Source organism: Xyrauchen texanus, chromosome 8, assembly GCF_025860055.1.
Source record: "Xyrauchen texanus isolate HMW12.3.18 chromosome 8, RBS_HiC_50CHRs, whole genome shotgun sequence".
In the NCBI taxonomy this organism is placed as follows: Eukaryota; Metazoa; Chordata; class Actinopteri; order Cypriniformes; family Catostomidae; genus Xyrauchen; species Xyrauchen texanus.
Genome location: NC_068283.1, coordinates 38,534,649 through 38,552,974, shown reverse-complemented (window position 1 = coordinate 38,552,974; position 18,326 = coordinate 38,534,649). Strand labels below are relative to the sequence as shown.

The following is an 18,326-nucleotide window of genomic DNA, read 5'->3' as shown; positions in this document are numbered from 1 at the left end:
CAACCAAATTTCAGAAACCTCTCCAGCTGAATTTGTTTTATTTTGTTAATTTTTTGGAAGAAAGATCAACATAAATGATGATGAAATCCAAATATTAAATGCCGTGGATCCATATTTACATACTAATCCACTATTTTGTATGGTGTGGGGGTCAGAGGTTTTACCAGTATGATACTAGAGCAAAACTAAAGGTCAAATATATATATATATTTTATAAAAACCCTAATATTTTAAAAACCCTTTATATATATATATATATATATATATATATATATATATATATATATATATATATATATATATATATATAAGGGGTTTTTAATCATTTTTAACCTTGTTTATCATAGGCAAAAAATTTCATTTTGACCCCTCTACAAATTACTGGATTAAAAATCATCAGCATTTAATATTTCAGTTTTCATCCTCATTTGTTTATTTTTTTACCAATATAAAAATCATCAAATACAACATTTGGAGCCAGGGACCAGAATTGACACAGAATGGCCATGTTTTCATTGTAATAAACTGTCAAATAACTAAGAACTGTTCATGCAAACTAACAGAATAAAAGTAAAATGGCCATTTGCTTTAAATACAGAAAGTATTTGGACATGTAAGCCGAACATAATATTACATAAATGTCATTGCATTAGATAGAAAATATCAAAACAAAGAGCAAGAAAAGAGCACAAGCCAACTTTTCAAGCAAAACATTGAACAAAAAGAAGCATGCAATTTTGTATTTATAAAACAAATATACTGTTAGAAATGAAGTCAAATTATTGGTACACTTAATAGTTGTCAAATGTCCTCTGCTAGGTCACGTGTGTGAACTTGATGGGAACTCATTTCATGCATCCACTAAAATGATTTGGTTAAAAAAATCACTGTAAAAAATTACTAAAAAAGTGATGTTTGTTCAGAGAAAATGTCTAGCATCATTTGTTTGCAGATGCCACTTGGTTTAATATTTTGTTATCAAATGCAATGACATCTTTAAAGGAATATTCCGGGTTCAATACAAGTTGTTCAATCGACAGCATTTGTGCTATAGTTTTGATTACCACAAGAAAACAAAATCAGACTCGTCCCTCGTTTAAAAAAAAACCCAGCAAAAATCAGTTACAGTAAGGCACCTGCACTGGAAGTGAATCGGGCCAGTTCATAACCGTTAAAATACAGTAAAAAATAAATAAAATTAACTAATATTAGTCAAAAACAAACTCAACATCATTTGCTAAAATGACTGTATAAAACAAACCCATTTAACAAGATATTTGTGATTTAATGAAAATACTTTTTTCCCCAAAGTCAATGCAAAACATGTATCAATGCAAATATACTGTACATTTTATCCCCTAAAACTACTTACAATCACTTGTCTAAAATGGTCACACATTTGTGCCATAAGATATTTGTTTATAAGTTTGGCTGGCTGATTTTGACAGCCAGAATAAGAATAATAATGACACATTTGCATGGAAGAAGCTCCATGGAAAAGCAATCGTTTTCAGTAATCAATTCTACTGAAGAAGTACCCTATTCACCAAAAGTGCTTGAATAATAGGAGCTTCCCAAGATACAGTGAGGAGTATTCAGCAGGTCATGTGATCTCAATATGACAGGGGAGACTCATAGAGTCTGATCTGAAAATAAATAATGTTTTAAACATTTGGGTAAAGTACCGGTAATCATTTCTTTAGGTGTAAAACTCTTTAAGAGGAGAACATTACTTAAATTAAAATTAGTTTATACATGCTTTTCCTGTAAGATTGCTAAAACATTAAAACTACAATATTACAACATTTACATAAAAAATACAATATGTGAAATGATGAGTGCAGATGAACTGCTGTTGGTGTAAATTAACTCAACATTAAATTAGGGAAGAAAAAAAAACATTTGGCCCCTAAATGAAACAGCACACATTTGTATAAAACATAAAATGCTATTGACATTTTGTTCACAAATTTGTAAACAAACACACACATACACATACACAAACACACATTCACACACACTTTTTATGATAGACGGTAACACTGAAACTTTGAGACCATAAACACAAACAAAATAGTTGTGTCAAACATGTTCTCTAAAATAGGGTATTTTTTGAACAATAAAAAATGACTTTAAATAGTATTTCTTTAAATACAAATACAAATCACAGACTGAGAATGTCCACTGTTTTGTACAACACATGATCAAGAAAGATACAAAAGAATATCTGGTCCTCGTTTTGGGGCCTCAGTACATTTGTAATCCGTATGTAATCCAGTCTATTGTAGGTAACAGAGATTCAGAGTCCAGGCATAATATAGGCGACGTTGTCCAAAGTATTTGACTGCAAAAAAAACAGGGGTAGGGCGAAGAGTTAAAAATCATTATATAAACAACAGTGTTTGAAATATGAAAAAAAACAACAACAAAAAAAACAATCTATCATTTTAATTTATAATAATTTATACTAATGTCATAAAATATTTTTATATTTAATACAGTTTTAATATATTTAATTTATATATCATATTTTATATTGCAATATATTAACAATAAAATTAAAACATCCTAGTGTGATTGAGGATACTGCTATTTAAAACCCCTTGAATAAAAAAACAGCAGTGTGCCTCACCAGGACGCTGCGTGGACAGCCGTTGAGCTGGGGGACTTGAGCTGTCAAACAGGTCAATGGACCAAGAGCACATAAAATAGAGTCCAAGAGAACAGATAGACTGCCAGAAACTGCAACCATACCCTACAGAGACAAGAAAGACAATTGCTGAGATAAACACCTGCTGTGGTTTGTACGATGCTTAGTTTTAACCCCGATGGCTTATATATTTTTTAAATAGAACAATCTGAGTTCTATACAGTTCCCCAAAAATACAAATTCTCTCATCATCATTTACTCCCCCTCATGCCATCCCAGATGTGTATGACTTTCTTTCTGTCAAACACAAATGAAGATTTTTAGCAGAATATCTCAGCTCTGTTGGTCCATGCAATGCAAGTGAATGATGATCAGAACTTTGAAGCTCCAAAAAGCACATAAAGGCAGCATAAAAGTAATCCATATCAATCCAGTGGTTAAATCCATGTCTTCTGAAGTGATCCAATCGGTTTTGGGTGAGAACAGACCAAAATATAACTCCTTTTTCACTGTAAATCTTGCCATTACAGTCTCTTGGCAATCATGATTTCAAGCTTGATTACACTTCCTAGTGCTTGATTCCTGCGCAGAGCGCTAGATGCCATTAGGAAGTGTAATCGAGCTTGAAATCATGATCACCAAGAGACTGTAATGGCAAGATTTACAGTGAGAAAGGACTTATGTTTTGGTCTGTTTTCATCTAAAACCTATTAGATCGCTTCAGAAGACAACAAGAGGCTTATGGATTACTTTTATGCTGCCTTTATGTGCTTTTTGAAATTCAAAGTTCTGGCCAACATTTACTTGCATTGTATGGACCTACAGAGCTCGAATATTCTTCAAAAATCTTTGTTTCTGTTTTGCAGAATGAAGTCTTACACATCTGGGATGGCATGATGGTAAGTAAATGATGAGAGAATTTCCATTTTTGGGTGAACTATTCTTTAAAGTAATATTTCTGAAGTAATATGATGATTATATATAATATATAGGTCATTTTGTCATTATGGAATGTCTTTTATTAACTGTATCTTTTTGAGGGACAACTGAGCCCCTATTTGGATGGAATAGTCCCTAAAAAGGGACATTTTTATGACACAAACCTCTGTCTCCTGAAGTCGATGTCCAATCAGAGACAGGGATTCACCGAGCAGCTGCAAATGAGCAGCTGCATCAATGGGGTCAATGTCAGGTACCCGTGCCGGAGACAACGACATACCCAGAGCCGAGCGACCCTGAGGAGTCAATCCGGCCCCTAAACCAACAGCTTTACTGGAGCCTGAGACACGGGGATACACAGGAATATCGAAGCACAGAAGCGATAAAAGACAAGAAAGCAGTAAACTGCAAATAACTACATCACAGAAAACACAAGAACATTAAACAAGCATTGGTCTTACCTTTGATTTTGCTCTCTGATGTTGTTGGCTTTCGTTTGACTGTCATAGCTTCAGCTTTATTCTGTTTGTGCAGGAAATATTGAGCTTTCTGTCTCCAAACCTTCAGTGCAAGAACAACCAGAAGGATATGCAAATCCGTCACACATGTGACTGAAATCAAAAAACGTTGCCATCACGTTCAAGCTTGTAATGCGTGCTGCTCCAGGGTGGCCGGGCACATTTAATAACCAAATCATTTTTTTTAAGTACAATTAAAGTACAAATGAGAGATGCTGACCAGTTTGTCTTTTTCAGGCAGCTGTTTCCACATCTCTCCGAGTTTCTTACTCAGCTCCCCAAAGACTGTACAAGAAAAATGACAAGATTTCAAACTATGTTGAATAAAATTGGCCAACAATTGCAATCCAACCAATCACAGAACAGATGATTGACACGGTGTTTGTGTGGGTGACACAGATTGAAAACTCACCTAACCCAGGCTGCTCTGCGTTGATGTTGACCCTGTACTCTTTACAAAACACATGATATGCTGTCATGTTCTTCTTCTTCGGCTGATAGCGTGCAATAGAAAACACTCAAATGAATGCTATTAAAAAACTCACACATCAGGTCTGCTGTTTGTGATTTATACTCATGGCTCAAATACATGAAAGGTTCATTGGCAAACAGATATTGTAAAATGGTTCGTTCCGAGTCTAAATTCAGTTTGGATGAGCCGCATTCGAAGCCATTGTAAAATCCAGATAAACGTACATTAATATTAAAGGTATATTCTGGGTTCAATATAAGTTAAGCTCGATCGACAGCATTTGGAGCACTACAGGAAATTAATTCGACTTGTCCCTCATTTTCTTTAAAAAAAGCAAAAATCGAGGTTACAGTGAGGCACTTACAATGGAAGTGAATGGGGCCAATTTTTGGAGGGTTTAAAAGGCAGAAATGTGAAGCTTATAATTGTATAAAATTCACTTCCACTGTAAGTGTCTCACTGTAACCTCGATTTGAGATTTTTTAGAAAATGAGGGACGGGTGGTCTGGGTAGCTCAGCGAGTAAAGACGCTGACTACCACACCTGGAGTCGCAAGTTCGAATCCAGGGCATGCTGAGTGACTCCAGTCAGGCTTCCGATGCAACCAGTTGGCCCGGTTGCTAGGGAGGGTAGAGTCACATGGGGTAACCTCCTCGTAGGTTCTCGCTCTCGGTGGGGCGCATGGTGAGTTGTGTGTGGATGCCGTGGAGAATAGCGTAAAGCCTCCACACATGCTATGTCTCCACGGTAACGCGCTCAACAAGCCACGTGATAAGATGCGCGGATTGACGGTCTCAGACACGGAGGAAACTGAGATTCGTCCTCCGCCACCCGGATTGAGTCGAGTCACTAAGCCACCACGAGGACCTAGAGTGCACTGGGAATTGCGCATTGCAAATTGGGGAGACAAAATCCATTCAAAAAAAGAAAAGGAGGGACGAGGTGAATTTATTTTGGTGGTAATCAGCATTATGCCACAAATGCTGTCGATTGAGCTTAATTTATATTGAACCCAGAATATTCCTTTAAGGCACCATATTAAGATGATACGTTGCTAGGCAACCATAAAAGGACTGCAGTTAGGCACTGAAGTTTTTACCTCTCAAAAAATAAAACACAAAATTAGTCCTAAAGGAAATCCTATGGGAAACTTACCTTGTCCTTGTCATTTTTCTCTCTATCCTTTTCTTCTTTCTTTTTCTTCTTTTCACTCATCAGTTCAACGTTTTGATGGTGATGGGAAGAGGTGGGTGGAGTCATAACGTACATCCCACTAGAGTTACTATGATTGGATGAGCTGTGAGTATGGGTGTGGCTTCTAGACGGATCCCCTGGTTAACAGACATAGATTCAATTTGCAGCCCAACTGAAATATGACGAATTAAAGGGATAGCGCACCCACAAATGAAAATTCTGTCATCATTTGCTCATCTTCACCCATATAGTATTTCTTGCTCTCTCACCTGGACTGCTTTTCTTCCCACTGCTTCCACTTTTACTGTGTTTCTTCTCTCTTGATCCTTTCTCTCGGTCTCTCTCTCTGTCTTTATCTTTTTTCTTTTTACTCTTCTTGCTCTTTTTCTTCTTTTTTGAGAGGTGAGTGTAGGAGTCATCAATCACCAGCTCACCGGCCTCTAGTTCTCCACCTGACGATGAGCTGTCTGCTCCCATGCCTCCAAAACTGGCACCGTAATGACCTGACACATGCAAACACGCATTTAATGTCACAATAGAGAGCTGTTCAAAACAACTCACATGTACAATATTCGTGCACCAGAAATATTCAGCGAGTACGTTTGCATTGGCAGTTATAATTGAACTACTGTGGGTTTTAGCATTGTCAAGCTACAGTCTTTATCGCTCTGTCCAAGTATACACGACACCATACGCAAACGAGTAGCTGAAGTGTATTGAAGTGTACACATGCTAGACGGAACCGATCTACAGCCGCATTATCTAGGTCTGTTAGTTCAATTTTGCAAAAAACGGACTGATTTCAGTCGGATTAGCACGTTAACATGACATCTTACAAGACAAATCATTGCTTTAGTCCGACTGCAATCAGACTTATAAAGTGCATGCAAATGCACTTATTGAGTCTCATATTCAGGGCTGGACTGGTAATCTGGCAAACCGGGCATTTTCCCGGTGGGCCGACGCACTTAGGGGCGGACTGGCCATCGGGCCACAAAACGTGCCGAATGGGCCACGTTAAGCTAAAATGAGCCGCCGTGGTATGCAGGACGGACCACAAAATGGCGCCGCGATATGCAGAAAAGGACAGCAAACCAGTTTGGGGCCAGTTGCCATGTAAAATCCCCGGTTGATTTCTCTTCCCATTCCAGCCCTGTTCACAGAGTTCTCTGAAAACAGTTCCTACAATTATTAAAGTATTTAATATGGTGTGCAGTGGAAATAGCAAACAAAACAAGCAAATTAGAGCACCGTTTTGCACATTATTGTTCGTTTGTTTGGTTACACTGGTTCATTTTTAATTTCTTTGATTTTACAAACTGTATGGACAAATAGTTCAAGGTAGAAATGTTGAAATATTTACACAAATCAGGTCTGGTTCTGGCATCATACAGATATCAATCACACAGAGCATAATAGTAAAAGTTCTCACTCACCCACAACCTCCACTTCCTTCCCGACTACAGGCAACGGCTCTCGGCTGTGCTGCTTTTTCTTTGGTGGCTTAGACATTGTTTTGTCTTTCTCTTTTTCAATCTTCATTTCTCCTTTCATCGAGCTGGACGATGAATGATGATGCCCCACAACACCCGAGGAAGAAGAAGAATGGAGAGGAAAAGAAAATCCCTCATTCCTCTCAACGCCTTCGTTCTTCTCTTTTGAAGACAGAACGAGCTTCATCTTCAATCCTTCAGCATCACAGAGTGTCAGCGGCTCCCCTTTCCCTGCTCCTCCGTGGAACAGTAGCGACTTTGAGGAAGAGGTATGTTTCTTAGATGAAGAAGAACCGGGTGGGCGTGAGTGAGATAAGGAATGGCTGTTCTTGGATCCACCCTCCCGCTTGAGGTCTTTGGAGGAGGAGTGTGAGGAGGGGTGGGGAGGGTAGGAGGGTTTTTTGTGGAGGTGAGGCCCAGGGTCGCAGCCCGTGGCCAGCGGGGAGGTGATAGCCTCCAGGAGGCCCATGGCCGTGTCGGTGGGGTGGGACGCATGAGATGAGCATGAGGAGGACAGGGAGGCCGAGCGATCTGAAGATTTGTGCTTCTTCTTGTGGGGCGGCTGACCAGAGCTGTGATGATCTGTCAGAGAATGAGAGTTAGAAACTACTGTAAATACAAAGTAAACTCTGAATCAGTAAAGCTGGTCTTTTTAAGTTTTCAGAGTGGATAAAGGGGCATTTTTAGACACAAAAGTTCTGATCCAAAGTTCAAGCGCACCAGGGTCAGTACTAGTATTATGAGCTTCTTTTGACCTTTATGGTGGGTAATAGTTTCACTCTTTGTCTGACCGAGGGAGTCCACCTTGGTCGTTTAACTGTCTGTCTAGGGGGGATGCAAGGAAAATCTAGGGGGGCAACAGCCCCCCCAGCCCCCGCCATAAGACCTGATCGTGCTTCCCACCCTTTTAGACCAAAGAATGTCCAAGACTTTTCCAGCCATTTATGCTTATTGGATCATTTTGATTCAGACCGATTTGCAAATGAATCATTTAATTTATTGAAAAGAAATTACTCAAAAGAACAAATCGCTGACAAATAGACACATTAAGAGCAATATCTAGCTTGTGAATAGTTTAGAGCAGAGCATTTATATATATATATATATATATATATATATATATATATATACTAGACATTTACATTCAATTTTCAAGACTTCTGAGATTTTTCATTTACCATGACTTTCGGGTATGTAAAACTCATTTTTAAAATACACTTAATATTTCCAGATTTTCCATGACCGAGGGAACCTTGTAGTGAACTTTCCACCTTTTTTGCAACAATTTTAGGCCTCTAAAGTATGTCCGATGCAAAGATTGTTCCAAACACAAGGTAACAAAATTATGACCCCTAAAAAATTGAGTATTTTTCCCAATACTTGTGTTTGCAAATATTGGGTGAGTATCGAGTTGTTAACTTAGCAACAAGCTAACGTATAGCAATTAAAATGTGAGTCTCTCATGTGGTTGTCTTGAAGAGCTCTGTTTGTGTGGCACACATAAGTGAACGCTAATGGAGTTGCTGCCCATGAAGAATTTTTCAATTCAAGTCACATCCATACAAATACATTTTTGGTTTTCCGTTTCCAAATGTGTGATAATGGAGAGCGTCTAAATTCTCAATTTTCAGTGGACTAAAAGTTGGAAAATACAGATAACCAATTAATCATCTGATAGTTTTAAAAGTCCATTTTTAAAATGTAAAATAAAGGTATTTCCTTACAGGGACAGATATAGAAGCTAAAAGAGCTAAGCTCTTTATAGAAGTACAAAATTAAGCTTGTCATGACCTATATATTTCACTAGATGAGCTTTAATGAGGAATAACATTTATTATTATTCACAAGATATGAAGTTGGAGATACAGTGTTTGTGCTGGTGTTTCCATCTAGTCGTATCTAGTTTCCTCGCTTTAATTTAGAACACTTGATTAATACATCAAAATAACAAAATATGCATTGAAGTGAGGATAAAAATATGGATAAATGTCAATAATGAAATATTTAGACACAACAAATCCCCACATGATTGTTTTTATTTCACCTCTATTGGCCGCTGTTTTACTGTAGATCTGAGCCGTTCTAACTATATAATCCTCCGTTTTTCCTCTTTTTTTTTTGCTGATCACCTAGTTTCAAAAAGTAACTATCGGCGCCAATTAATCTGTAAAACCGATATATCGGTCTTCTTCTAAATGTTGCATCAACGCCGTTGATTTTGCTACGTTTAGAATGATGCTCTCTATTACCTCCTCTGAAAATGCTCTCTATTACCACATACTTTGGAAAACACTGACATCAGAGAAACTGATACTAGAGTTTTAAACGAAAATGGATAAGTGTGGATGTGGCCTCGGTCACCTATTATATTAATATTCCTTAAGGCAGCTTCACTTCGTTTGGAACAGCGATACCGCTACCTCTAAAACAAGGCAAAACTCTTCCTCACCTCTGTGGTAGTAGTCATCACTCAAATACTTCTTTTTTTTCTTGTGAGAATCTTCCCCTAACAGGAAAAGGTCAGAGTCCTACAAACGACAACAGTGCACAATGAAACAGGTGTAATATTTCCCTCAAAGATAACGTCAGTGAGCCATCAATCCACATACGTCTACTGAACTAAAACTACATTAGCAAGAGCTAATGACCTCTGGACTGAAGTAAAGATAAAGGTTCAAATCCTTCTCAGACCAGATGTCATATCTACCTAGGTAACAAAACATCAAGTTGCATGTGTTTTATTATCATTAATGTGTAATAACAGATATTAGGGTTATTGCCGTTAATGAATAACAGCTATTTTGGAAGCAGATATTTTATCAGGACTCAATAGCATTGGTGACTTCAGAAGTGTGGGTAACACTTCAATATTTGAATATTAAAAAAGTCTTTGGCGACTCACATTCTCTGTGAATGTCGCCACCTACTGGGCGGGGAGGAGAACTTATATTTATATATAAAAGACTTAACTATTGATCTGTTTCTAGCCACTGTTTACTTGCTTTGTATGGACCTACAGAGCCAAGATATTCTTCCAAAAATCTTTATTGTTGATTAACAGAAAGTCACAAATCTGGGATGGCATGAGGGTGAGTAAATTGTGAGGGAAGTTTCATTTTTAGGTGAACTATCCCTTTAAATTCTATGTTTAAATTGTTTACAACAGTTTAAATGCTGTGTGGAGGAACGACCCGCCCCTCCTTCTTGTCATCGTCGCCCCATCTCTGAGGGTCATCCTTCAGCCAGACTCAAACGATGGGAGTGGGCAAGAGAGAGAAGAGGCACATAGTTAATAAGCCTCGTTTTGGCAGCGGGGTGGAACGAGCCACACCTGATGTGTGTTTGGCCTCGTCACTGCTGCCAAATAAACGTAGAGTGCACCTTATCTCGGGGAGCCGGCTTCTATTTCCTTCTGTGCACACACTGGCATCCTCGCAGATCCAGGAGCAGAGTGGGGAGGTCTGGTCGAGTTAGATGTGATGCCAGGGGATTGGAGCACATGTAGTGCGGACAGGCATGGATGCTGGACCACCAAACGCGTCCGCTACCCCTCGCATCACGGACCATGGAGGCTAGCGCGTGTGGCTGCCGGACCCCACCCACGTCCTGGATCCTCCTCTGGACACTCCCTATCCTACATGACACCCCTTTTCACCATGCCAGACTCCCTATTTATTCCCTCTTCTGGACTTTTTTGTTTATTATTATTTTTAATAAATGCCTCTCTGAGGTTTGATGCCACGCGCACGGTGTCTGTCTCTTGCTCACCCTGCCACATATGCAACTTGATGTTTCCGTATCTACCTCCCTGCTGTTACCTTGTGTTGTTTCTTGGAGGTTTTGCGCACCTGCGCTGCGATTTCTTCTTCCTCTCTTAACAGATCTTTATACGAGCGCCTCTTCTCTCTCTGGCTGCGACCCGCAACAAGCCCAACCTCTCCATCCATTCCTGACATCTCTATGAGGACAGAACACCATCCTTCAGACTAGTATGTTATCAATGGACATGTCTGTTTAAATTAAATAATGTGCTTTTATGTGACAATCATTACCCATCATTGCTTTCTTCTTTATCTCCTCAAATGCCATGATCAGCCCTGGTTTATCAGGTGGGATTGGTCAGTCTGGTTATCCTAGTATGCAAGAACAGATTCAAGAAGACATCAGTGAGTTCAGTCAAACACCATCGATCTTGAATAAAATACCAAAACAAATGATCTGCAATGACCATTCCTGCTCAAATAACCAACATCCCTCTTTCTGCACAACCTGCACTTCAGTGTGTACTAGTTATCTGTGTGACTTTATTGCAACCAAGATGACAGATTACAGATTTTTTTGCATGGAATACGATTTCTTATATAGTATCTAGAGTTTGTTTGCTTTTGTTGTTGCCACTTCAGTTTACTTGCTTTGTGCTTATGTAACATTTGTGGTCACCATATCATTTTCATATTTCCATTTGCGCTATTTCATAGTTTTGATGACTTTGCTATTATTCTAAAACATAAAACATTGCAATAATAAAGAATGACAATGGTGTCCAAACTGGCCACCTTTGTTTGTATATATTTGTTTCCATGCCACTGTCGTCTTTGGGGATAAGGCACTATTATCTGTAAAGCTTGGGTAGCTCAGAGAGTAAAGACGCTGACTACACCCCTGGAGTCGCAAGTTTGAATCCAGGGTGTGCCGAGTGACTCCAGCCAGGTCTCCTAAGCTACCACATAGGCCCGGTTGCTAGGGAGGATCGAGTCACATGGGGTAACCTCCTCGTGGTCGCTATAATGTGGTTAGCTCTCGGTGGGGTACGTAGTGAGTTGTGCATGGATGATGCGGAGGCAGCTGAGATTCGTCCTCTGCCACCCGGACTGAGGCGAGTCACTACAGCACCACGAGGACTTAGAGCGCATTGGGAATTGGGTATTCCAAATTGGGGAGAAAAATCACTATATATATATATATATATATATATATATATATATATCTATATATCTATATATATATATATATAATGAATGTATGTATGTATATATAATATGTATATGGGTCAATGACATGACAGAAGTTTTTTGGTGTCCATATGGTTTAGTTAAATTTAAAAGGGTTAAAATTGTATTACATTTGAAATACATTTCTTTTATTGAGGACCTAGTTTAAAAGTTAATAATATTTGGGGGATGATGGCAAAAATGTAAATGTGGTGTAACCGTAAAACTTATAATTAAACTTGCTTAAAATAGATGAAATTCTCAATAAAACAGTTTATCAACTGTTTAACAATCAACTAGTTTGGCATAATCTTACATTAGAAATAGTTGATAGTAAATAAAAGCAATGGAACACCATTGAATAGCAAGTTTACTTCAAATAATGTAATTATTTTGATGAGTGCACTTACATACACTCTAGGTGGATAAAATGTGCAATATTTCTCATTCTTTTGTGGTTACGTAACTTGACATTTCCAGGCGCATTCAGTGTTACATTTGTCAAATTACATGAAACCAACACAAATACAAAATGTACGTTTGAACAAACCTTATGCATGCTTTTAAAAGATTTTTGAATTGCTCATCTTACCAACCCTTATTTGTAATTAACCCGATATATATATATATATATATATATATATATATATATATATATATATATAAAATATACAAATTACATTTTAATTAAATTTTATTTCAATATAATCAGAATCTTAAAGGAATATTTCACCCAAAAATGAAAATGCATCATCATTTACTCACTCTTATGCCACCCCAGATGTGTATGACTTACTTTCTTCTGCAGAACCAAAATAATTTTAGAAGAATATCTCAGCTCTGTAGGTCCACAAAATGCAAGTGAACGGTGGCCAGAACTTTGAAGCTCCAAAAGGCACAAAGGCAGCATAAAAGTAATCCATAAAAATCCAGAGATTTAAACCATGTCTTCAGAAGCGATATGGTAGATGTGAGTGAGAAACAGACAATTTCAGGTCCGTTTTTACTGTAAATGTCCACTTTCACGTTCTTCTTCTTTTGTTTTTGGCGATTCCCATTCTTCGTGCATACCACCACCTAATGGGTAGGGAGGAGAATTTGTATTAAAAAAGGACATAAATATTGATCTTTCTCAGCCACACCTAAAATGTTGCTTCTGAAGACATGGATTTAACCACTGGAGTCATATGGGTAATTTTACGCTGCCTTTAAGTGCTTTTTGGAGCATTCACTTGCATTTTATGGACCTACAGAGCTGAGATATTCTTCTAAAATCTTAGTTTGTGTTCTGCAGAAGAAGGCAAGTCATACACATCTGGGATGCATGAGGGTGAGTAAATGAAGAGAGAATTTTTATTTTTAGGTGAACTATTCCTTAAACATGCAAAAGGTACAAAACAAATGGAACCAAAATTATTAGAAAATGTCTCATTTGGCATTTTTTTTGCGATTATTAATGCACTATTATTTTTAAAGCTGTTTTTCAAACACAGTGTATTGTGAAAATGCTATACAAATAAAATAGAATTTTATTTTATTGCGGTATAATCAGAATCTTAATATGTAAAAGGTACAACCAACAAAACCAAAATTATTAGATAATGCACATGTCTATCTGTTTTATCAATCCAACGGACTACTTGCACAGCTGCTTCCACATATCTACATAGTGTGGCTCAGGCAGTGTTCACCGCGCATGCGTACGTGCATAGATTAATTCATGGAAAAGGAAAATTATTTATTTTCTTTTTTTACGTCTGTCAGTTGATTAAAACAATAAATTATATTTTTGATTTAACACGATGTCTCAGATTTATAATTTGCTGAAATTTGCAGCAAAACATATTTTTTTTCTTTCCAAATATAGCTACATTCAGCTCCAGAATAATCCATCAAACATGTATAACCTGCAGCAGTCTAGCAGTCTCGTTCACGCATGTTTAATTCGTTGATGATATTTCATACATGTTGAGCTTCAACGTTAAATTCCACCATTCAATGATTGCAAATTACTTTACTCTTGTTAAATGTCCCAGATGGTTTGAATTATATATAAATCAGCCCTTCACTTACTCTGCAGGCTTTAAAAATGACTAATAACAGAATGAAGCAGTTTTATTATCTAATTAATTAAAAGAAATGTGCTAAAATATATATACGGCACTATAGTGGATATTTAATTATTTTAAATGATATCATATTTGGCAGCACTTCTACTTATGCACTTACATTTCAACATACATGCACTGTATATCGCTAAATATGAAGGTAAAATAGTGCCTAAATGATTTTCATGTGCTGTGTAAGATTTGTAAAAATGTAAATGAAGTTATAAGCATGACAGAAAACTGTGCATGCGCAAAGTAAGATTTGTGAAAGCGTAAATCAAACTGAAAGTGTAAAAGTAAAACATGCATGTTTTATGCATGCAAATAGAACATTTTTTAAAGGTGTAAATCAAGTTGCAAGCGTAAGACAAAATGATTAGCAATACTTGAATGCTTTGCATAAGTGTAATTCATGTGAACATACACGCTCTTTTAGTGTGAGAGTAAAGTTGAGCTGACACCATTTATTGATATAAATATGATTCACTATGTGGCGTTCAAATGTTTCTTATTGTTGCTGTATCATAGAACTCGTGGTTGAAAACTATATAATAAATTAACCATTTAAAACGAAATCTCTGAACAGATCACTCATATCATTTTCATTTATAGAATGAGTTCTATGATAACAGCAAGTTCCATCCATCCATCCATCCACCTGTTTGCCATGCCAAGGATAATTGAAAGTAATTAAAATATAATTAAAATAATGAACAGCAACAATAAGGAACATTCGAACACCATATTGAGAATCATACATCAATAAATGGTGTCTGCTCAACTTTACTCTCACAATAAAATAACGTGTTCTTTCGGACAAAACACGATTCACCAGTTAATTTACGCCATTGCGTAATGAATGATGTCGATATGCATAATGGTAATACGTTGGTGTCATTGAATACACACACAAACACATTCAATAAAGCCATATGTAAGTACAACTTCAGATATAATCTGCATTCACAATACTCAATAGTAAAATTCGTTTACATCTCTTGATTGAAACGTTTCGCTCTCCTTAGTTCAGTGTACTGGTGACTTGCAAACTGCTGTGATCAAATCAATGTACTGTTGAAGCGAGAGCTTCTGTCGCAGGATCAGTGTACTGTTGACTCAAAAACTGCTGCGATCGACACAATGTACTGTTGACGTGAGAGCTTCTGCCCCAGGATCAGTGTACTGTTGACTCGAGAGCTGTTGTCCCATGGACCGTGTACTGCTGACTCGAGAGCTGTTGTCCCAGGATCAGTGTACTGTTGACTCGAGAGCTGCTGTCGCGGGATCAGTGTACTGTTGACTCGAGAGCTTCTGCCCCAGGATCAGTGTACTGTTGACACGAGAGCTGCTGTGATCGACTCAATATACTGTTGACTCGAGAGCTGCTGTCGTGGGATCAGTGTACTGTTGACTCCAGATCTGCTGTGATCGACTCAATATACTGTTGACTTGAGAGCTGCAGTCATCGGATCAGTGTACTGTTGACTCCAGATCTGCTGTGATCGACTCAATATACTGTTGACTCGAGAGCTGCTGTCTCGGGATCAGTGTACTGTTGACCCAAGAACTGCTGTGATCGACTCAATATACTGTTGACACGAGAGCTTCTGCCCCGTGACCGGTGTACTGTTGACTCGAGAGCTGCTGTCGCGGGATCAGTGTACTGTTGACTCGAGAGCTTCTGCCCCAGGATCAGTGTACTGTTGACTCGAGAGCTTCTGCCCCAGGATCAGTGTACTGTTGACACGAGAGCTGCTGTCGCGGGATCAGTGTACTGTTGACTCGAGAGCTGCTGTCACGGGATCAATGTACTGTTGACTCGAGAACTGCTATGAACGACTCATTGTACTGTTGACGCGAGAGCTGCTGTCCTCGGATCAGTGTACTGTTGAATCAAGAGCTTCTGTCCCGGGATCAGTGTACTGTTGACATGAGAACTGCCGAAAACGACACAATGTACTGTTGACACGAGAGCTGCTGTCCCGAGATCAGTGTACTGTTGACTCAAGAGCTGCAGTCCCGGGATCAGCGTACTGTTGACTTGACAGCTGCAGTCCCGGGATCAGTGTACTGTTCATTCGAGAACTACTGTCCCGGGATCAATGTACTGTAGGTCACTGGTTCGATCCCCACAGCCACCACCATTGTGTCCTTGAGCAAGGCACTTAACTCCAGATTGCTCTGGGGGGGATTGTCCCTGTAATTAGTGAGTCACTTTGGATAAAAGTGTCTACCAAATGCATAAATGTAAATTGTAACTCTGAAAAAATTAAAGACTCAATGTACTGTTGACTCATGAGCTGCAGTCCCCAGATGAGTGTGTGTACTGTTGACACGAGAGCTGTTGCGACCGGATCATCATCATACATTGATAAAATGGTAATACAAAAAGTCATAAGCATATATCCATTGTTTTATTTGTTACAGTTTCTGCTGTTCAGCAAAATACACCTGAAACATACATTTCGCCATTAATAACACACATGCTCAATGACAGCAGCTCACCGGTTCTCAGTTCAGTGTACTGTTGACTCAATAACTGTTGCACCTCTAGCCTTCAGTCCAATTTGTGAACTAGTTGGAGAGGTTCAGTTCAAAGAAGAGTTGGCAAAAGCAGATTTCACCAGTTTTAGGATCATATTTCTCCCGATTATCGGCTAATTTCTATTCGGTGTGTCTGGCACATCTGTGAGACAGATTAAGATAGAGTAACTTCAGTGTTGACTCGAGAATCAAACGATTCAGTCCAATTTGGTGAACTGATTCAACTCGTTCACTAAAAAGAACCGGTTCAAAGGAACGATTCGTTCACGAGCTGAACATCACTACTTGCCAGTGAGAAATTCGTGCCAAAAGTGTGAGCGCAACTTATTATATAACTTATTATTATAACTTAAATGATTTCTGGAAAACATTTATGCCACAAATACAAGTCATTTAAATGTTTGCGGTAGTTTATTTTACACATAAAGACTAATATTACGCGGTCAATCCGTTTTGCTGTTCATTACACCTTTTATTTGCTTGCATATCGCTGTTTTTGGCTATGTTAAGCGCATAAACAGTGCCAAAAGTGTAATCGCAGAAAAAAAAAAGCAAGTCAGAAGAATACACACCAAATTAACTTTGTGTTAATATGAAATTGCTGATTCGCAATACAGATTACACTTATACAAAGCATTGCTGATATTTTTTTCCTACTCTTGCAACTTAGAGATATGCATGCATCTGGATACACACACACATTAGTGACAGATCAATAGGGTAGAAGCTGTAGAAAGACATTGCAACTTTATCCACGACTCCAATTGCTGCCTGACATTTCCTGGAATCTCAACACAATTAATGAGGAGATCTGCCCAAAACTCATTATCGCCCATTTACCGCCTACTTTCGAAAAGATGCACACACTCACACACCCCCTTCTCTTCGCTTCATCTGGATCCAGCGCTCTTCCTTGTTTGAACTAGAGTGGGATTCGAGGAGCTGCGGACGTTCCGCGCGCCATTAGCGGATAGCCGAGCGCGCGCAGACCCGCGGCTTCTGTGCAAACAGGCCGGTATAGGGTTACATCTCAATAAACACTGCATTCCTACCGTGCAATTTTCTAGATTTCTACAGTACTGCAGGATTGGCACGAAATGCATGTATAGTATGTGCAGATAATGCTAGCGATATGCTAAAATCAGTTCAATATTACCTTGAGTTGTATGTGGGTTTAGTTGGCAAGCGACGCCATCTTTATTCGGAGTCAACAAAAGCAGCCAGAGAAGGGGAGGAGCGAATTTGAATCCAGAGTGCATCACAGTGAAAGACCCAATTTCTGCTCCCCAAAAATGACTATTAAAGTACACATAATTGATATTTACCCTATATAAGTGGTATGCAAATGCACAATTTATATTTAGTGTTTAGTTTTATCAGCAATGTTGCAAAAGTGCAGCACAAATAAACAAGGGGG

At 38.4% G+C, this 18,326-nt stretch overlaps 1 protein-coding gene across 4 annotated transcripts; it reads right to left on the bottom strand.

Annotated features, from left to right (window-relative positions):
* Nucleotides 1-382: 382 nt before the first annotated feature.
* On the bottom strand, nucleotides 383-18,115 carry LOC127647298 (HMG domain-containing protein 4-like). 4 transcript variants are annotated; one of them, XM_052131461.1, is made up of 14 exons: nucleotides 18,066-18,115; nucleotides 13,054-13,334; nucleotides 11,319-11,399; nucleotides 11,085-11,224; nucleotides 9,716-9,794; nucleotides 7,210-7,848; nucleotides 6,043-6,276; nucleotides 5,735-5,910; nucleotides 4,520-4,601; nucleotides 4,328-4,392; nucleotides 4,051-4,150; nucleotides 3,754-3,929; nucleotides 2,633-2,755; nucleotides 383-2,344 (listed from the first exon to the last, which is right to left on the bottom strand). In XM_052131461.1, exons 3-14 carry the CDS (start codon nucleotides 11,353-11,355, stop codon nucleotides 2,300-2,302), a joined length of 1,896 nt encoding a protein of 631 aa, XP_051987421.1. In that variant the 5' UTR covers nucleotides 11,356-11,399; nucleotides 13,054-13,334; nucleotides 18,066-18,115; the 3' UTR covers nucleotides 383-2,299. The 4 variants fall into 4 exon arrangements, with proteins under 4 accessions (XP_051987421.1, XP_051987425.1, XP_051987422.1 ...); XM_052131465.1 differs by having other exon boundaries at nucleotides 11,115-11,224; XM_052131462.1 differs by lacking the exon at nucleotides 18,066-18,115 and adding an exon at nucleotides 17,785-17,797.
* Nucleotides 18,116-18,326: the final 211 nt, after the last annotated feature.